The sequence below is a fragment of the Sminthopsis crassicaudata genome, chromosome 2, assembly GCF_048593235.1.
Source record: "Sminthopsis crassicaudata isolate SCR6 chromosome 2, ASM4859323v1, whole genome shotgun sequence".
Lineage (NCBI taxonomy): Eukaryota > Metazoa > Chordata > Mammalia > Dasyuromorphia > Dasyuridae > Sminthopsis > Sminthopsis crassicaudata.
Window position 1 is genome coordinate 306,050,733 of NC_133618.1, and position 20,228 is coordinate 306,070,960.

Consider the following 20,228-nt stretch of genomic DNA (forward strand, 5'->3'; position numbering starts at 1 on the left):
TCCTGGCTAGCTTTAACACCCAACTCAAATTCCTTCTGCAGGAAGCCTTTTCTGCTCCTGCAATCCTACTCCTATTATAGTGCCTTACCCTCTCAGATTGCTTTGGATCTACTCTGTATATACCATATATGTTTATTTCCATTATTAGAATGTGTCCTTTGAAGGCAGATATAGTGCCAGCAGGGTCGGTCTTTCTGGATGATAAAGTGAATGGCCCATAATAAATGCTTAATACTTATTGACTCACCACTAGAGAGAATGAATCCATCTGAGTGATTATGAGAATCATTAATAAAAACAGTTTCATTTTATAACTCATATTTATTCATTAGGCTTCTGTTTATAGTTCCGTTGTCAAAATTAATAACTTCTTGATATAAGCTCCCAGACCTTCAGAAAAACAATATGTAATTTACTTGCTATCAGTGTTTTCACAAAATGACATAAGTTAAGCATAGGGTCTCTAGCTAGCAAAGGATTATAATTTATAATAGAAACCAACAAGACCCTTATTGGCAAAGGTATTAATTCTTCCTAGTTGGACATTCACCCTGGGATTGTTAGTTATAAAACGTACATTAGACACAAAAAGAACATTGGAGTTAAAGGAAGATTGTACTTTTCAGAAGAAAGTTTAAAGTATGAGAAATATGTAGCACATTCATTTCTACCAAAGATTGTGCAGTAGTCAGTTTTCTAGGTCTGTGCTTTAAAAGCATGTATTCAAGATATATCATTAAGACAAAACATTGTAAAATGTTACAAAGTATATACAACAAAATAACAATAAATTCAATAAATTTTATGTACTTGCCAATTTGGGAGTAACTATAATGATAGAGTACTTGGAATTTTCCTATTAAAATGTGTGCAAGTCTTCAAATAACCTGGTACTATGAAAGCTGTAATCAGATGTGATAGTTGCAAGTGGGTTCATTTGGCACACTAATTTGACACAATACAAGAGTTAATGACCATAAAGAAAAAAAATGACTTCTGTGTTTGGGGTCTTTTTTTCAGCAGAGAATATATATACAGGCAAACAAATGATAGTATTTGTTGATAAAGATCCATAAAATATGGTTAATTATAGGATCTTGGCAAAAAGAGCACATCTATATAAGGTCAACTATACCTGATTGGGTTTTCAGGTGCCAAGAAGAAGCCAACACTATGTGCGGATTTTTTAACTTCATGAGTTTAAGTGGCATTGTTTACTCACCTTTTGAAAGCTTCTTAATTTGATCCAAATTTTGCTTAGCAAATGTATTAATTCTTGAGGATATATTAATTATTTGGACAGGGGGTAGAGGTACAGTGAGCAGGCTTTGAGTGCTCTTGGGTGGGGAATTATTCTGATCCACCACTATCCTTTACAATGCAAATTACTTAATTGTATCAATAATTCAGCCAAAAAGTTTTGTAGGACTCCTTGTTTGTCTTAACAACCAAAAAACATAGAGTAGATGCCAACTTAACAGTTCAGATTCAGCCCAATTTATCATTAGAATCTGATCTATTTGATTTAGTAATATTGAGAACTCCATGGCTAGGTAGAATAGGAGGAAATCTGCCCTCACCTGCCCATTCTCTGAGAAATAGAGACTAGGTCTAAAGAAAATATGGTGGTCTTTCTTTTTCCTTTCCATTTCCTTTATGTATGTTTCTCATGGAAATAGGTGTTTGTGGGAGTCTTATCATAATGGACTTTAGGATTCATTCAGTTTAAACACCTCACTTTAAAAATGAGGAAACTGTGGGCCAGACAGTTTTAAGGGACTTGCCCAAGGTACAGAGCCCAAGAATGATAGAGTCAGGTCTAGAACTCAGGACTCTTGACTCCCAAAGTAGCCTGACTATTTCAGAAAGAAAATACTTTCTATTCCCTTAGATTGAAGGAAAGGAGAAACAATAAGTAAGCAGTCAGGGTTAAGGAGAGATAAAATCAAGTAAACTTTATTTTGTAGAAAGTTGAAAAGGCTTTTCATAGGAGTAATGTGTAAAGAAAACTATATCGTACTTATTGGGCCAAAGTGAGGCTTTTGTGAGTACCATAACAGACAACTGTTGTTAACCAGATATGGTTTCTATAATTCCGTTCCTTTGCACTAAGATACCCATTAGGAAGTTAGGCTTTTTACTCATAGAAACAAGCTTATATATTCTTCTGGGCAACCCAAAATGATTGGATCTCTTGTGGAGATGAATACTGTGAGTGGTTTTGAGGAGTAGCTAGAATCAGAAAAAAAACATCTTGAAAAAGAATCTCCTTTATAACCCATCTCCACTGTTATTCATTGCTTACCATAGCCACTCTCTTCATATTCTTATTTTTTGACTTTAGGTTCAAAGTAGCTTCAGTTTTTTGTGGCAGTATGAAGCAACTAAGCACTACAAAATTAAAAAGAAGTATATAATAAACTATTTGAACTCAGCCAATTCATTGGAGAATGTTCAAATGCAGACTCCACATTAATACAGGAGCCATCAGAAGTTAGAGGATCTCCACTGTCACAACTCTATTGACTTTTAGAGAATTTTGTCTTTAGTCTTGCTTTAAGAACAAATTGGGAAATCTCCCAGAGAAGATCCACCATTTTGCTATCGCCTAAGTTAGAGATGCAATCTTAGTCATGGTAATACCTCTTTGTTTTCTTAAGGGTGATATGTTTTGGGGAGAAATTAGGTTAAAGTATTTCATGTGCAAAATATATTTATTTATTCATTGTAAGAAATGCAGGAACTAGAAGGGAGAGGAAGAATTGTGGCCCAGAATTAAAAACCTTCAATTAAGAAATCGGGATTCTGTCAATCAGGTTACCATTTTGAGATGTTTTAGAGTATGAGGAAGAGCTTATAAAACTGTCAGTTTACAGTCTACCGTGAGTTGGTTCTGTTTGCCTTTGGCCAGATGAAAGTTTTCAAGTAGTTCATAGTCATCCTGCACATTGGCAAGGGTCTTATCTGCACCCCGACTACCTTTCTGGCCATTAATACCAATGCTATTCTTTGGAGAGATTGTCTGTCCTCGGTAGACTTGAGCCTGGTGCTTACAGATACCAAACTTACTCAGTAGAATGAAAACATCTCGTCGGAAAGCCTTGGTGAAGATTGCATAAAGGAATGGATTGGCACATGAATTAAGTGGGTAGAAAAGGACTAGCAAGATTTTTGAGTTGCTAATAGTGATGAGGGGCTTATTCATAACAGCTGACAAAGCATAGAAGGAAATTGGGGCCATGCACATAAAATCAGTGAAGATCAGGACAGCCATCCTCTTGGCAATTTTGGTATCTTTGTCACCTGGGCTATACTGGGGATTTCGGACAGTGATGTAGATTTTTACATAGCAGGCACAGATGATGATAAAAGCAATAATGTTCAGCAGCAGGACTATAATGATGTAGGTAAGTGCAAGGGGACTCTCTGTATCCATGGGGAGGCAGATACTAACTTTGACATAACTGCTGACCCCCACCAATGGAAGCAGGGCTAGGAGAAAACAGCAAACCCAACCACCTAACATGATCATAAATGCGTGCCGTAAGCGGATCTTCCTGTCCAGGCGCATGGCAAAAGTGATAGCATACCAGCGCTCTAGTGTGATAATTGTCAGTGTGTACACAGATAGTTCACTAGCAAAAACAGTGAAAAATCCAGCTGTGTTGCATCCAGAGCCAGTCTGCCAATCAATGGCATAGTTGTAGTACTCAGAGCGGGTATAGAGATCAACAGAAGCAATAAGGAGCAAGTAAATCCCCATACAGAAGTCAGCAAAGGCTAAGTTGCACATGAGAAAGCGTGGGACAGTAAGTTTGTAATGGCTGGTGAGAATAATAAACAGGACAAAGAAATTGCCAAGGAGAGCCAAGAGGTTGACAAACCATACTATGATTCTAAGAAACTTATATCCCATTATATCTTCACAGGGGTTGAATTCATCTGGCTCTGGGGAGCATGACACATCCTCATTACCTCCACACACAGTATAGTCATAATGGCTATCGAATGCTTGTATAATCAATTCTTGAGGGTTTTTAAGTTCTTGGCCAAATCCAATATTCTCATCCTCCTGTTCTTCAAAGAAGACATAATAATGGGAATTGCTGTGGAAGTCCTGTACTGTAGAGTCTCCCTCGTACACTTCATTTGTGTGGTTCTGTTCCTCTGAATAGTCCTGGTAGAAGGGACCATTCAAGGCATTGACAGATTTCTTCTGACGTAAGCTCTGAATACTGCTCTGGTTGCACATTAGTGACTCAAGGATTCTGAAAGGCAACAAAGATCAGTCATTTGATTCTTTCTGGTGATCATCCTAGAAGGAAGCTAATTCTGACTTAACTCCAGCCATCTTAACAAGTACAGTTTTATCTTGTCTCATCTCTTAATCTGAGTTCAACTAATTTTCCTGGCATAGAGTAACATATTTGGAGGTTTGGTTATTCCTATTTATGTTCTAGTTGAGGAAAAGCCAACATGGTTTACTTTAGGGTTTATCTCTCCCAATGCCACATGCTGCCTAAACAGATTTTCCTGCTCTCTCCAGTTTTCTGTTACAGCTAGATATGTCTTCCTTGCATTACTTTTTGCTTTCCTGTTTGATCCTGCCCCATAGTTGGACCCAGATTTATTCCTGTGCAGGAAGCAGATGAATAGATACTTAGAAGTAGGGAAGATAGTCAAGTCAGGAGGAGGTCAGGAATCATGGTAAGAAAGGAAGAATGGGAGTGTGAGGGACATAGGATCGGAGGGGAAGAGGATAATCAAGCTGGTATGGAAGGGGAGAGACCCACACCTTTGAAGTATGATACATGGCCTGAAATTGTGATAGTTGTTTAGTCTATTTTGAGTAATTAATCCACATTGGACATTCTTCATTCTGGTTGCTTATCTTAAATATAATACCACTAAAGGATATGGACCTTGTCCATCTAACTTGCTTTGTATAGTACTATGTACAAATGTCTACTAATTCAAGTGATGTCAACAAAAATAAATGGTATTCCATGATGTTATGATAATTGGGATAGTCACAAAGTTCTGAGCCTTTGATCTCTGAATTGAAAATGAGCAGGTAGTCCAAAATCATTACTTCTGACACTCATGCTCTCTCTTCTACCCACAAAGCACAGTTTTGGGCATTAGGATCATAACTTTAAAACTAGAAGAGATCTTAAGAGTTTATCTAGTCAAACTCTCTCTTTCTTCAGATAAGGAACCTGGGGGTCATGCCATACACTTACCCTTTGTTTTTCTTTCTGTTCTTGAAAGCACAGCAGTGACTTGGGTAGGAAAGGTCAGCCCGTGTCAGTTGAAGGAAACTCAAAGAAAAGGGAAGCTTCTTAAGAGTCCAAGTATTTCTTGCTATCAGTTCTTTCAGATGCTCCAGACCCTTAGGTGGTAGGGCAGTAACACTAGTGTAAGAAATGTCCCTGTGAGTTTAAAAGCGGATCAATAAGGAGCTTTAGTTAGCAGGGAGACCTTTTTTGGGGGGGCCAGGTGTAAGTAAATGTGTTTAAATTTTTTAAATCAAGCATTTAACAGCCAATAAAAATCTAATGTTTCCCTGTACAAAGCAGAATAGAAAAAAAGAGAATTAAACCATGCATCTTTATTACTTGCAGCTTGCAAATAATATATATATATATATGTATGTATATTTATATTCACAGAATATTAGATCTTTTGAGGTTAAATGTCAGAGTTTTCAAAATCTAACTTATTCAAAGTAGCCTTCAAAAATTATGGAAGTCCAGGCTTGGTTAGAGATTTCCCTTCTGCTGTCCCAGTTTTTAGGCTTTTAAACTTCATCCACTGGTCAAAGGTTTGAAAAGCCTATGTTGGCTCTACTCTCATACTTCTGATTTAGATTTCAAAGGTTAAAATTGAAGATTAAAATTCTCTGCCAGAAATTTCCATTTCTTCTGTCTCTCAACTGTTGCTATACTAAATTCTACAAGTTGGATCTTTTAGACACTTCAGTTTTTGAGGGCCTAGTCATCTCTTCACTCTAGACTCCAGGCCAGTGCCCACCCTACCCTCTACTTTAACCTCTACCACACTTAAGTTATTTCACTTGTGTCTGACTCTCTATGACTCCATTTGGGGTCTTTTTGGCAAAGACACTAGAGTGGTTTACCAATTAATTCCTTCTCCAGTTCTTTTTATAGATGAGGAACTGAGATAAATAGGATTAAGGGATTTGTTCAGGATCACATAGTAAGTATCTGAGGCTAGTTGAATTCAACTCCAGGACTGACACTGTATCCACTGAGCCACCTGGCTGCCATTTGAGCTTCTTTACTCTGAGGCTATTGTTTCCAGGCTAACTTGTTCTTTTTGTTCTTTTGTTCAGAAGACCTGTGTTTTAGATAGTCTTGACTCCTTATTACTGAATGAGCTAAGCTAATAGATATCACCTTTCCAATAATTGGATAAGGCCATTTTATCATAGCCATGTCTTATGCTTCAGCCTTTTTTTTTTTTTTTTCACCCATTTATTGAAGCCACAATGCCTCATTATTTCCCTGCAAAATCTTGCTGTCCAAGGCCTATTTGCTCAAAATATTACTCTTCATTAAAGAATCTGATCAAACAGTTGTAACATTAATACATTGTCCCTTTTTGGTAACATATTTGTATTTTAGCAAAAAGTCTTAGGTTCAGATCTTGACTCTGAAACTTAACTAGATATGTAGCTATTGACAAATAACTTAACCCCTCTGAGATTGTTGTTTTATAAAACAAGAACAATGATACTTATATTATATACCTCATTATATATCTCACAGAGTTGAAGTGAGATTTAAATGAGAAAATATAGACAGAGTGCTTTGAAAACTGTACAGTGCTTCAAAAATGCTTTTATAAGTGGTAGTTATATTATGCAGCATTTTTAGAGTTTCCTCTACTTCAGTTTCCTGTCCCATGAAATAAATGAGAGTGTGGACTAGATCACTTTGGAGGTGCTTTGCAGCTTTAAATCTATGATCCCATGATCCTTTGAATTCAGATGATGTGTGTTTCAGACACTGTGACAGTCTGGCACAGAAGTAATTTTAAACAAATCATTTTTTGCTTCCCCCGGTGATTATTATTCTATAAACACATGACTCTATTAGGAAAGATTTCAGGATCCTGGAAGTATCCAGTAGCAGGATAAGGGCAGCTGTTATTTTTACACAATAATTATTAAGTGCCTACTTTGTGCACAGAATTGTCCTAGGTCCTTAGGGAGTCAGACAAAAATGAAACAATTCCAGCCCTTTATGAGCATATATTCTATTGGATAAAGTGACAGAAACACTGATGATACAAAAAAGGAAGTGAGAGAATAAGTAATCTGTTCATACAATAAACCAGTAGTCAAGAGAACTATAATGAGAATTGAAATTAGGGTACTCTGGTTCAATATTCTAAGGCAGCTCATCTTTAAAACTTCCCATCAAACACCCAAACTCTTTTAACTTGGACAGATTCTTGTGAATTGGCTCACTGAATTTCAATATGAATCAGACTTGTATGAACAGAGATTAATTATATAGTTCATCTCTTGTATTTCTGCAACTTTTCTATGTTATATAGTATTTGTGACTTCCTTCTCTTGGGAAGAGAAGGGTTTCCTTTACTTCTAAGGGCCATAGATAGTCCTTGTAGAATGGATATTTAAATGTATGTGTATCCCCAGTGTCCAGCATGTTATTTTTAGATACTTAACAAAATATAGCCAATAGATATTTAACAAAATTGAATTTTGTATTTTCTTTTAAAATATATATAATATTGTATTTTCCCCAGCTATATGTTAAAACAATTTTTAATACTCTAAAAAAAAAGTTTTGAGTTCCAAATTCTATCCTGCCCTCTTCTGAAACAGTAAGCAATCTAATAGTTTATACATGTGCAATCATATAAAACATTTCTATATTAGTCATTTTGTACAAGAAGATTCAAGAAAAACAATGAGAAATGAAAAAGAATGAGGAAAAAGAGAAAGAAAGAGAAAAAGAAAAAGAGATGGAGAGAGGGAAGGAGGGAGAGAAAAAGAAGAGGAGAGGAAGGAAGGAAAAAAGAGAGAAAAAGGAATCATGCATCATTTTGCATTGAATTTTGTATTTTCAAAAAGAGCTTTGGTTATCTTTCTGCCTGCTTTTATGATTCCATTTAAGTAATAGAACTTTATTATTAAACTCAATTATTCAGATGATTCAGAGAAGTCAAAGAGGATGATAACTCAGAAAAACTATGGAGGCATTGGTAAGAAGGTCATTGGTACTTGGAGAGGAGCTTCCTTCAATGAAGTGGTCCACATAAGAGCTAGATTGCAGGAACTGAAGGCATGAGTGGGTGGTGAAGAAGTGGAGACAGCAGTGCAAGTGTAGGATAAAGAAGAAGGGATAATAGCTTGAGATAGTTAGGTGAATCAAGGAAGTTTGTTTTTTTTTAATTATAGAAATTAATTGCAGAAAAAAGATCTTTGTACTCCATGAGAGTTAGCCTCTAAAAAGTATTATGCACATAGGAAACAAAGATCCATCTGAGTACAATTCTTTTAGATGGATTGAAGCTTAATGCATAGGTCAAGAGAACCATCTCAAATTGTATTGAATTGAAATGACTAAAATTATATTTTTTTTGTGGAGAAAAAACTGTAGCATTATGCCAAGGATAAGACTGTCCCTTATTCTGAATACCATAAGGGGAAAAATGACCTGTTGATTTTTATTTTTCAGGTGAGAACTAAAATGAAGTGCAAAAAAAATCCCCAGGGAGTACAAAGTAAAATTTTTAATAGCTTGGACAAAACATTGCTGGAAATTAGATGTGCTACAAAATAGAATATAGTTCATTCCAAATAATTTTTTTGCCCATTTAATATATAATTTTAGGTTATCTATGTCACTCCTTTTCTTTCTTGGCACAAATAGTTGACTTGTGGTATGTTCATTTATTTCAAAAATAATTCTTGAGAACATAATATATGTAAGACACTATGCTATAACACCTGTAGGTTCTTTTTGCAGAGAATAATTATTGCACTTTTTGACCTCTTAGTCTAGCAAGGAAGATAAAATAGTTGAAAACAACTACCATATAAGGAGTGATATATGTATATGGAATAACAGAAAATTTAAGGCAATGTGGAATGATTAGAAGATGCTGATTTGTAGGCACAAGACTTCTAAGTTTAGATCTTGGTTCTGTTAATTGCAACCTATGTTATCTTAGGCAAATCACTTAACTGCTTTGGGCCTCACTTTTCTCAGTAATAAATTTAGGATGTTGGATTGGTTGAACTCTAAGGCCCCTTCCATTCCTAGCTCCCTCATCCTATCATGTCAGATACAAAGTACCACGTTTAGTGGAGAGAGAATATCTCCATTTGGGGGATTAGACAGGATTCATGAAAGACCTGATACTAAACTGGGGCCTTGAGGAATTCATTCTACCACCACCCCCCTCTTAAATTAATCAAGAAAATAGCTTACTAGATGTCACGTATGGAGTACAAAGAAAGGCAAAACCAATCTTTTGCCCTCAAGAAATTTGCATTCAACGGGGAAAACAGAAATAATCCCGTACATACAAAATATTTACAAAGGTGTACTAGGAATACCACTGGACTAGAGGCAGGGGACCTACTAGGCATGTGAAATTTGGATCTTTAGTTTTCTTAGTCTCAGTTTCCTCACTGGCAAAATGAGGATAATAATACTTGTACTTCTTAATTTGATATTTTCAAGTACTTTGGACAGTGTGCTGGTCTTGGAGTCAGGAAGTTTCCTCTACCTATGTTCAAATCTGGCATTAAACACTTAATAACTATGTGAGCCTGAGCAAGTCATGCAACCCTGTTTGCCTCAGATTTGTCATCTGTAAAAAAAGCCAGAGAAGTTCACTTTACCACTCTATTCCAGAGTCTTTGCTAAGAAAAAAAGCTTAAGGTGCTATTTATATTCCAATTAGTATTAAGTGACTATTTAGCTAATGGTACTCATTTATATAAAATATTACACAGATTCAACTTTAGTATTCCAAAACATCATTCAATAGTTTACAAAGACTAACCTTATATTTATACACCATTCCAGTCTAAGGAGTTTGGTTTTCTCTCCTTTGGGTCATGATCCATTGGTTACTTTTATTGCTCTATATCTAGGAAAACTCATATTTGAATCATTCAGTCCAGATATCATGACTCTATAGTCTTTGTGATAAGATGCTCTCAGAGCTAAGGTTTCTGTGGACCTCACCCACCTGCTTTTAAAATATTTCTGAAAACCATCTGTCTACTCATTTTTCCAATATTTTTATGCATCCTCTTATTTATGTATCCAATGTTTTAGAGTTGAGGTTGTTTAATTGTTTACAGTCACCTTTGACTCTTCTGACTCCTGTGGGTTTTTTTTTTTTTTTGATAAAGATACTAGAGTGATTTGCCATTTCCTTCTCCAGCTCATTTTTACAGATGAGGAAACTGAGGCAAACAGAGTTAAGTGACTTTCCCAGGATCATATAACTAATAAGCATCTGAAGCCAGATTTGAACTCAGGAAGAGAAGTTTTCCTGACTTCAGGCCCTCCACTCTGCCACCTAGCTGATTTTATTTTGTAGTTACTCTATAGGATTGCCTAAATCTTTTAACTTTGCATTGCCTGTGGAGCAGTTTTGTGTGTGTGTGTGTGTGTGTGTGTGTGCGTGTTTATCTGCTTTCCTTTGGGCTGAAATACTCTAGTTATATTCTGAGAAGCATTATTCACTTGGCAAATACCCAGTGTGGTGCCATAGACTGTCACAGAATAAAGTCTGTTGGTTTACTACTTTGCAATGCATTTTATGGTTGGTGAACTGTGTAGTTGGGCAGCCAGATTTGCATGGTGTGTTACTCCAGTAGGGACTTCTGCCATTCTTTTCCTTCCCAACACAGCTGCTCTGAGTATCAGCTTGGTGTGCGTGGAAAAGAAGCATTGAATTGAATTATATTAAATCAAATTAAAAGAGCACTTTGGTTTGGGATTTCTTTTCCCTTTGTGTGTGGTCTTTTTGTCTTAAAAGACTAGGTAAAATGAGGATACACAATAAGGATGCTGGGCCAGAAAAGCAGATGCTCAATTCAATTTCAACATTTATTTGATACTTTCAACCCATTGGTATTATTGGTTATAATGCTTTAGCTATTTATATAGTCAGTATTGGTAATAGCAGAAGTTAAATGAGCTGATCAACCACAGTCAGATACACTGTACCTTGACACTCACATCGTGATACCATTTTGGTGATCTACAAGCACAATGGATAACAACTAACTCAGTGGTCCAAAGCAGAAATTGAAGAATACTTTGCAATTTAAGGAGTATTCCTTGCTTCCCCTTTCCAAGTATCTTTCCCCAGTTTCCCAAAAGAAATAAAATCCCCTAGTTAGAGCTACATCTGTGAATTACAAGACAAAGAGGGTCCTTTTCTCTTAAAAGATAACCACTATTCAGATGTGTAATTTTTTTTTTCTTTTTACTTAAAAGGAAAAATAACCCAGACTGGGAAAATAATAATTTTCTTGAGACTTCAAAGAACTGGACTGGTTTTGATGAGGCTTGTGCTCCCTTTAAGAAATTAGTCCTTTCAGATAGATTTATTCCTTTCTGATTCCCAACCCCTCCTAGATGATGCATTATGAATTCAAGAAGATGTGGGTTGTGGTCCTTTTAAGAAACTAATCCTTTCAGATGGATTTATTCCTTTCTGATTCCCAGCCCCTCCTAGCTGATGCATTATCAATTCAAGAAGCTAGGACCTTTGATTCACAAATCCTGGTCAAAAGCACCCTTTTGAATTCCAATAGAAGATCTGGGCCTGTCCCAGCCCCCACAGGATCTGAGCCAACTTGGGACACCCACCCACAGGTCCCTTTAGCTAAATCTCTCATTATAAAAGAGCCAAGCTGGAGTCCTCTCTTTGCAGAGGTTCCAAATGTGGCAGCCTTATGTCTGGCATGTCAAGGATCTCTGCCCACTGGTACGCTGGTTCCAGTGCCCTCTTCTCTTAGCACCTTTTACTAACTAGACATTAATAAACCTCTTTTATCAATCTAGGTTTTCTGGTCTGTAAATTTCTTTACAGGGGACTGTGTGCTGCCACTAGACCTCATTTAACTCCCTTTCTTGGAAAGGTCACTGGATTGGCCCTATTCTTGCTCTTACAATTTATATTTTTATTTTTTAACCAGACTCTCATAGAAACTACAATAATCAACCCTGTGGATCATTCCTGCAGTTTAAATAAGTGATCAGGAAAGTGCTTCCAAAAATTGAGGTGTTTGTACAGGATGAGGTACAAGGACATATGAATGGTAACTATAGGAAGCAATTAAAAGAGACTAGAGCATGATAAGCCCAAAGTGGGGTTGACTATTGAAGACTAAGGTTTTCTTTTATCTCACAATTTTGCCTTAGGACAACTCTGAGTAGAAAGTTTCCTAAATAATAGTATTCATATGGAGATTTGAGATTTGCAAGTCATTTTTTTCTTCTCATAAACCATTTTTCTTCTTTCAACAACCTTGGGAAGTATCAGTATCAGTTCCATTTTACAGATGAAGAAATCAAGGCAGACAGAAAGTGACTTGCCACAGTTGTGCAGCTAAGTGTTTAAAGACAAATTTGAACTCAAATCTGCCTGACTCCATGGCACTGGGTTTAAGTCACCACTTATTGATCATGGGGATATGAACAAGTCACTTAACCTTTTGAAGCCCCAGTTTCTTCATCTGTGATAAAGGGATGAAAATATCTATGGTAAAGATCAAATGAGATATGGTGAGAATGTTATGAAAATGTAACAGCAATGTTCTAGATAAAGATGAGTAGATGGTATTTAAAAAAGGCTTATTTCAATGTACTTTTGTTGCAGCTACCAAATGCTTCACTTTTAGAGGAAAAATACTAAAAACTGAGTATAAAACTACTTTGTTTATGAGACTTTTAAAAGTATGAGACAAAATGTAGTAGAGAAAAAACTGGCATCAGACTCCCAAGTCAAATTAGAGGCTTTGTTTTGATAAATAAAATTAGACTACAGTTCTCTCTGCTCTAGCATTGGCATCTGCTTTAAATTAGACTCTGTTTTTAAGAAATGATTTTGAAAAAATGTTTTAAACCAAATGTGAAAATTTAGTTATTTTTGTTTACTTTTATAAATGACTGTGATGGCCTATTCTCTTTACAGAATAAGAGTAGGACAGAATTTCCCCCTTCCTTTTTCCCTTAGAAGGAATTTGAGGTTTTGTTCAGTGGGATTTTAACTATAGAAGATGACTATTTCTCATATAACCATTTAAAAAGTCAGTATCAAATTAAAAATATTTTTTCTAGCTCTTTCCATGTACAAGACACTGGGTTAGTTGCTGTGGAATATATAAAGAAATATAAAATACAGTTCATGCTCTCAAGGAACTTGCATTTTCACTAGGAAGATAAGATACAAAATCTGTGAATACTTACTGAAAAGTGTAAAGATTCTTTAATTTCTGTGATTTAGTGTGTGTACACCCTCTAGCCATAAAAATCACAACCATCTCTATAAACTTGCCAGTAGGAATTGCTGAGGGCAATAATTTTATTATCCCTCAGCCAATTAAGTTGTGACTCTAAATCTAGGTAGGCTAGTCCTTAGTAAACATACACACACACATATATGTATATGCATGTATGTGTGTGTTTATTAGAAGTATTTTCCACTTGGTAGCTTCTGGGTAAACTTGAACTCCACTAGTGTAGCCTTCAAGAAACCAGGGTCATTCCAGCCATTCTGGAGAGCAATTTGGAACTATGCTCAAAAAGCTATCAAACTGTGCATACCCTTTGATCCAGCAGTGTTGCTACTGGGTTTGTATCCCAAAGAGATCTTAAAGGAGGTAAAGGGACCCACATGTGCAAAAATGTTTGTGGCAGCCTTCTTTGTGGTGGCCAGAAACTGGAAACTGAGTAGATGCCCATCAATTGGAGATTGGCTGAATAAATTGTGGTATATGAATATTATGGAATATTATTGTTCTGTAAGAAATGACCAACAGGATGATTTCAGAAAGGCCTGGAGAGACTTACATCAACTGATGCTGAGTGAAATGAGCAGGACCAGGAGATCATTATATACTTCAACAACAATAATGATCAATTCTGATGGACGTGGCCCTCTCCAACAATGAGATGAGCCAAATCAGTTCCAATAGAGCAGTAATGAACTGAACCAGCTACACCCAGCAAAAGAACTCTGGGAGATGACTATGAACCATTACATAAAATTTCTAATCCCTCTAATTTTGTCCGCCTGCATTTTGGATTTCCTTCACAGGCTAATTGTACACTATTTCAAAGTCTGATTCTTTTTATTCAGCAAAACAACTGTTTGGACATGTATACATATATTGTATTTAATTTATACTTTAACATATTGAACATATATTGGTCCACCTGCCATCTGGAGAGGGGGGGAAGGAGGGGGAAAAATTGGAACAAATGGTTTGGCAATTGTCAATGTTGTAAAATTACCCATGCAAATATCTGGTAAATAAAAACTATTAATAATAATAATTAAAAAAAAAAGAAAAGAAAAAAGAAACCATGGTCACCTCCATGTCACAATGAGACTAGGGTTTTAGAGCATGTAGAAATTTTTAAAATGACAATTTTAAATTATAAGATTATAAATTATAAAAAAAGTTTTAAAAATTTAAATCACAAAAAATAGGAAAGTTATCACAAGGTGCAACAGGAGTGTCTTAATGATGAATATAAATACTAAAATAGTTAAACTATACAAGAATTTAATGCTGTGAGTAGATAAGCCATCAGAGATCATCCTATTCAGTTCCGTCATTTTATAGATGGGAAAACTGAGACCTAAAGGTAAAGTCATTTATCCAAATTAGTTGCTATATGTGGTCAGAGAAGAGATAATTCCTTTCATTTTATGAAGTCATATTAGAGATGAGATTGAGACTTATTAGAAGTGTGAGATTAAGATACCCAGAGAGGAAGGCCTTCCAAGTGGGGTGAATGGTTTGACCAATAAATTTTCCTAAGATAAGGAGTGAGTAGTTTTGGTTGGAGCATATGATTCCAATAGTTGACTATATATTGAGCATTCAGATGTGCCTTAAATCATATTTTCAGGCTATACATCCTACAGTATTGAATTTCTTTTCCATCTGGCTTACTTTCAAGATCGTTTTTAACATTTTTAAACCTTTCTTGCCTCAGTTTCCCCATTTTACAAATGAGGATAATAATAATACCCCACCCCTTTATTTGGAAAATAAAATGAAATATTATTTGTAACTCACTTTGCAGTTTTAAAGTACAATATGAATTATTATTGTCATTACTATAATGTGACCCCCCCCCCCAAGTTGGTCATCACATTCTAGATTTGGTACAGCCAGGGAAGCATAAATAATCTACCTTTTTTTGGAAATTTGTTCTATTGATACTCATATGCATATCATGAGAGATTTTGTCAAATGCCTCACTGAAATCTAGGTATACAATGCCTGAAATACTTCCCTAATATACCCCTGTCAAAAAAAGAGAATAAAGGCAGTCTACTTAGGCCTGCTTTTAATGAACTAACTCTGGTTTGTAGTCAGTATTGCTTTCTTTCCCTAGTAACCACAAACCATATCTTTATGACATTCTAGAATTTTGCCTAAGGATCAGCTCATAAGCTTATAGTTGAAAGAGTCTTCTTTGAAAACCCCTTTGAAAAGTAGAACTTTTTCCTTTTTCCAATCCTCTTGCAGATTCACGAGGCATTGCAGTTTACCCAAGATCAAAGAAAGTAGTTTAGCAATAATATTTGTAAGTTCTTTCAATACTCTGAAATAAAATTCAGCCAGGGCAGGTAACTCAGATTCATCAAATACAGCAATATACTCTTGCTTATCATCTCTGATTTTACACTGGATTTCTTTTTCTAATTAAAAAAATTTTTTTAAATTCAATTTTATTTTCCATTCTGAATTCTCTCCTTCCATTTTCTTCCAATCCTCACTCATTGAGAAGATAAGTAAAGATTACTTTAGATTTCAGTTCCCTAATAACCATTTTTAGAAACTAAATAAGAATTGAGAATTTTTGCTTTCTTTCATCTATTATTGTCATCCATTATTTCCTATTTCTGGCCTCTTTGACTTCTTTTGGCTTATTTCTTTAGTTAAAATATTAGTTTCAATAGGAAGCCTTTCTCCATCCTCATTAATTCTAGACTCTTACCGTTAGTGATTATTACCAATGTATTTAGTTTACATGTTGTCTTCCTCATTAAACTGTGGGGCCCTTTACAATAGCAACTGTTTTTTGTCTTTCCCCAGACATTGGTATCCCCAGACACAGGGTGATGGTTAATATATGGTAGGCTTCTAATAAATTTTATTGACTGACCCTAAGCAGTAAATATGTGATTTCATTGGTGTAGGGAACTTCCATTGAGGAAACAATGCCAGTCATAATCCACTTTGTAGTTTTAATGAGTAACCTAGCAAACTGAGAGGTAAAGTGATTTGGTTTCAATAGTTTCATGGCCTGTATGCATGCAGTTCTTAAAACTGCATTTTAAGACTTAATCTCTGTTCACATATTCATATTTATTAGAAAATCTCATCAGTCTCCTATGTAGCTATATCAACCTTTTTAGAAACATCATTAGCATATATATATATATATTTTCTATTATCAGATTTTATTTTTGAGAGCTTCCCATCACTTCACTGTCTTTTTCTCATAAAGCTCAGGTCCTAATCATAATTTATTGGATTCCTTCCATATCTATTCTCCTAAAGTGTCAGATAAAAATGAAATTTTTCCAGTAATTTCCTCTTTATTGAAGGAAGATAGAAGCATAGGATTTATAACTGGAAGAAAATTTAGAGATGATTTAATCTAATTCCTTTATTTTAAAAATGGAGAAAATTAAACTCAGAACCAAAGATTTGCAACTGGATTGGTTCTTAGAACAGCAATTCTTAACCTTGTTTGTGTCATGGACCACACTGGCAGTCTATGCACTGTTCTCAGAAGATTTTAAAATGCTTAAAACAAAATGCATAAGATTACAAAGAAAATAAATTCTTTTAAAATAGTTATCAAAATACAAGAAAAGCAAATTCACAGATTATGAGTAATTAAATTTCGCCAACTCATTTATTCATCTCTCTGAAGAGAAACTATTAAATATCCTATGTAGATATAATTTTTTTGGTCTTCTGGATTTAATTAAAATAAGAACATATGTATATGCACACACACATATATATGTATATACATATGGTATATGTAATATGTGTGTATGTATATATATATTTATACACACATACACATATAGTCCACATCATCCAGTGATGAACCAGCTGGTTGTTGGTCTGATCTTAATTTTATGTTTTATGAGAAACAACAATACAAATAAAATTTCTAGATAATTAAAGAATTATATAGGTCTTTACAACCTTCATTCTCTTTTGTACTCCAAAGATCTAATGACTTTGCATTTTGATGGGCTTTATGGTTTGTTGTGGTGGTCCATTTGTTCAATTGGGCCAGACTCTTTGTGACTCCCTGACCAATATCACACCAGTACTGTCCATAGGAGCTTTGCGACAAAAATATTAAAGCAGTTTACTATTTCTAGCTTCAGTGGAGTAAGGCAAACAGAGGTTAAGTGATTTGCTCAAGATCACCAGTGACCACTAATAAGTGTCTGAAGTCACATCTGAACTCAGATCTTTCTGGCCCAGCTTTGTATCCTCTACACCACCTAGTGGCCCCCAAAGCCATTACTAAAGACTCCATCATCTAGTGGTACCTGGTGGTAACTGGGTCTCTATAGATGTAGCTGCTGTAACTCTTTGGATTAAAAGCTAAACTTTTGGATTTAGGAGGAAAGAATGTCCACAAGGAGCTAAGGCATTTGGGAGAAAGATACCTGAGATAATGGTATAATAAACTTTACTCTGAGAAGTATCTCAACTATTTACATCTCTAAGTAATCAAGATCAGAGCTTAAGAAGTTTAATCATTTATATCACAGTAGAATTTTTTTAGGCCAAAGGAATTTTAAGAATGTACTTTCCATCAAACCTATGTGCATTTGAGGTATATATATTTGTGTGTCTGATCAATAAACTCCGAAGAGTCCATAAACAGGACTTCTCCGCTTGGCCCCGGTATGTACATAAAGATGTACTACATCACTACAGGAGCTGGACTCCAACAGTGTGTTGGGATACATCAAAAACTAACAATGACACATAAATTTTTTTTTTAAAAAAGACAGGAAATGTCACCACGTAGTTAAGAATGGTTAAGTAATGTTACACATTGTAGTGTAATATGATATTATTAATAATAACATATAATAGTAATATGTTATATAATTATATAAATATTTAATAAAATATATTAATGCAATTATATATTATGCATTTATATTACATATGTATAATACATATTGTACATATAATTATATATTATAAATAGAATAAGCAATATTATACATTATAGTATAATGAGTAATATTACACATTATATCATACATAAGTAATATAACAACAGAGGTGGCCTATATTGGCAAGAGGGCAGTTTCAGGTGGGATGCAACTTTAGGAGTTTAGGATCAGGGGCTGCAGACTTGGCATATATTTGGAGGAATGGAGAAGATTGGAGTGCTTAGATGTAAAACCAGCTTTCCTATCCTAACTCCTACCACACCAGAAGATAGGCAATAAATATGGTATCTGAAGTTTGCTTTTGGAAGTAGGCTAAGAGTTGTTAGTTGTGAATTATTGCAAAATAATGGATGGAATTATCTGAAATCTGATAGAAAATTGCAGTAATAGAAATGGATGAGTGTGACTCATTTTCTTCTTTTCTTTTTCTATAGAAATCATGCATAAGGAAACTTGAAATTCCCCTCATGCTCAATTTTTCCCCTAATTTATCAATCAAGATGGAACAAATTTGCTTTTTTAAAACAAGTGTAACAGCAGAATTAACCATTCTGTGTTAGGATAGTTCCTTAAACAGCAGAGAATCTGTTTTTTGTTGTTGTTTAGTTATTTCAGTCATATCTCACTCTGTATGATCCCATTTGGTGTGTTTTTTGGCAGAGATACTGGAGTGGTTTGCCATTTCCTTCTCCAGCTCATTTTACAGATAAGAAAACCGAAGCAGAGTTAAGTGATTTGTCCAGGGTCACACAACTAGTAAGTTTCTGAGAGTAGATTGAAACTCTGATCTTCCTGACCCAGCGCTCTAACTACTGTGCCACCTAGCTGCCCAGAGAATTTGTCATTAGACTTGAATTCATCCTTTAAGTTTGATAACTCTTGCAAGAGCTTGTATTCCATTAAGTATATCCTTAGAAAATCCAAGTTCACCTTATACACTTTGAAGAGACATTCGATTATGATTTTGGGGGTGGAAGTTCTTAATTCCAATTAATTGAAATTAATTTTACTCCAAGAATTAAAAAAAAATCTCTTTAGATATTAAAACATTGCTGATATTATAAAAGTAGACATGATAGAAATCTCTGCAGTATTTCTTAAAACAAGGAACTTTTTATTTATACCTGCATTCCCTTTGTAATAAAATTCTAATAACAGAAACTTGAAATTCAACTATCTTTAAACCCAGTATCATTGAATCTAAAATGAAGTTAAAATGCAATCTTCCCTAAGTTTTATAAATTGATCTTCCCATCTGTAACAAAAATCACATAAAAAACCCCCCAAAACTAGAAATGACCAGCTTTTTAACTAGTCTCTAGATTTAGAATAATTTTGTAAATCACGTAAATATACAAATAGTCAAATGTGAAACATAAAATAGTGTAATAATAAGTTAGTATTAGTCATTAGGTCATCTGACATATCAGAACACTCTTAATCATTTCCCTATATGTGCTCCAAGAAGATAGTATTCTTTTTGAATGATCATTTCAGGTTGACATATTTTATCCAGATGTACAATAACATGCAGAACATTACACATAAAGGAATAATAAAAAAACAACTTGTCTCAGGACTGTTTCTATCTAAACTCCATTTAATGTGAGACTAGAATAATACTCTTGGTCCTTCCCTCTAGGGCTAAACAGAATATATCTAATCTCTTTTCCACATCTTAGTCTTCAAATAATTTGATTCTTCTCTATTTCAGAGTAGATAGTCACAGTTATTTC

At 34.9% G+C, this 20,228-nt stretch overlaps 1 protein-coding gene across 5 annotated transcripts in view; it reads right to left on the minus strand.

Annotated features, from left to right (window-relative positions):
• Positions 1-301: 301 nt before the first annotated feature.
• Positions 302-20,228, minus strand: part of TSHR (thyroid stimulating hormone receptor) — a 151,465-nt gene continuing 131,538 nt past the window's right edge. For 4 of the 5 annotated variants that reach the window (XM_074289834.1, XM_074289830.1, XM_074289831.1 and 1 more), the window contains 2 exons: positions 5,244-5,432; positions 302-4,268 (listed from right to left, as the gene is read on the minus strand). In XM_074289834.1, the coding sequence (XP_074145935.1) occupies positions 2,855-4,268; positions 5,244-5,432 (1,603 nt within the window). In that variant the 3' untranslated portion in view covers positions 302-2,854. The remainder of the gene's footprint in view (positions 4,269-5,243; positions 5,433-20,228) is intronic. The other variant, XM_074289832.1, reaches the window with a different exon arrangement.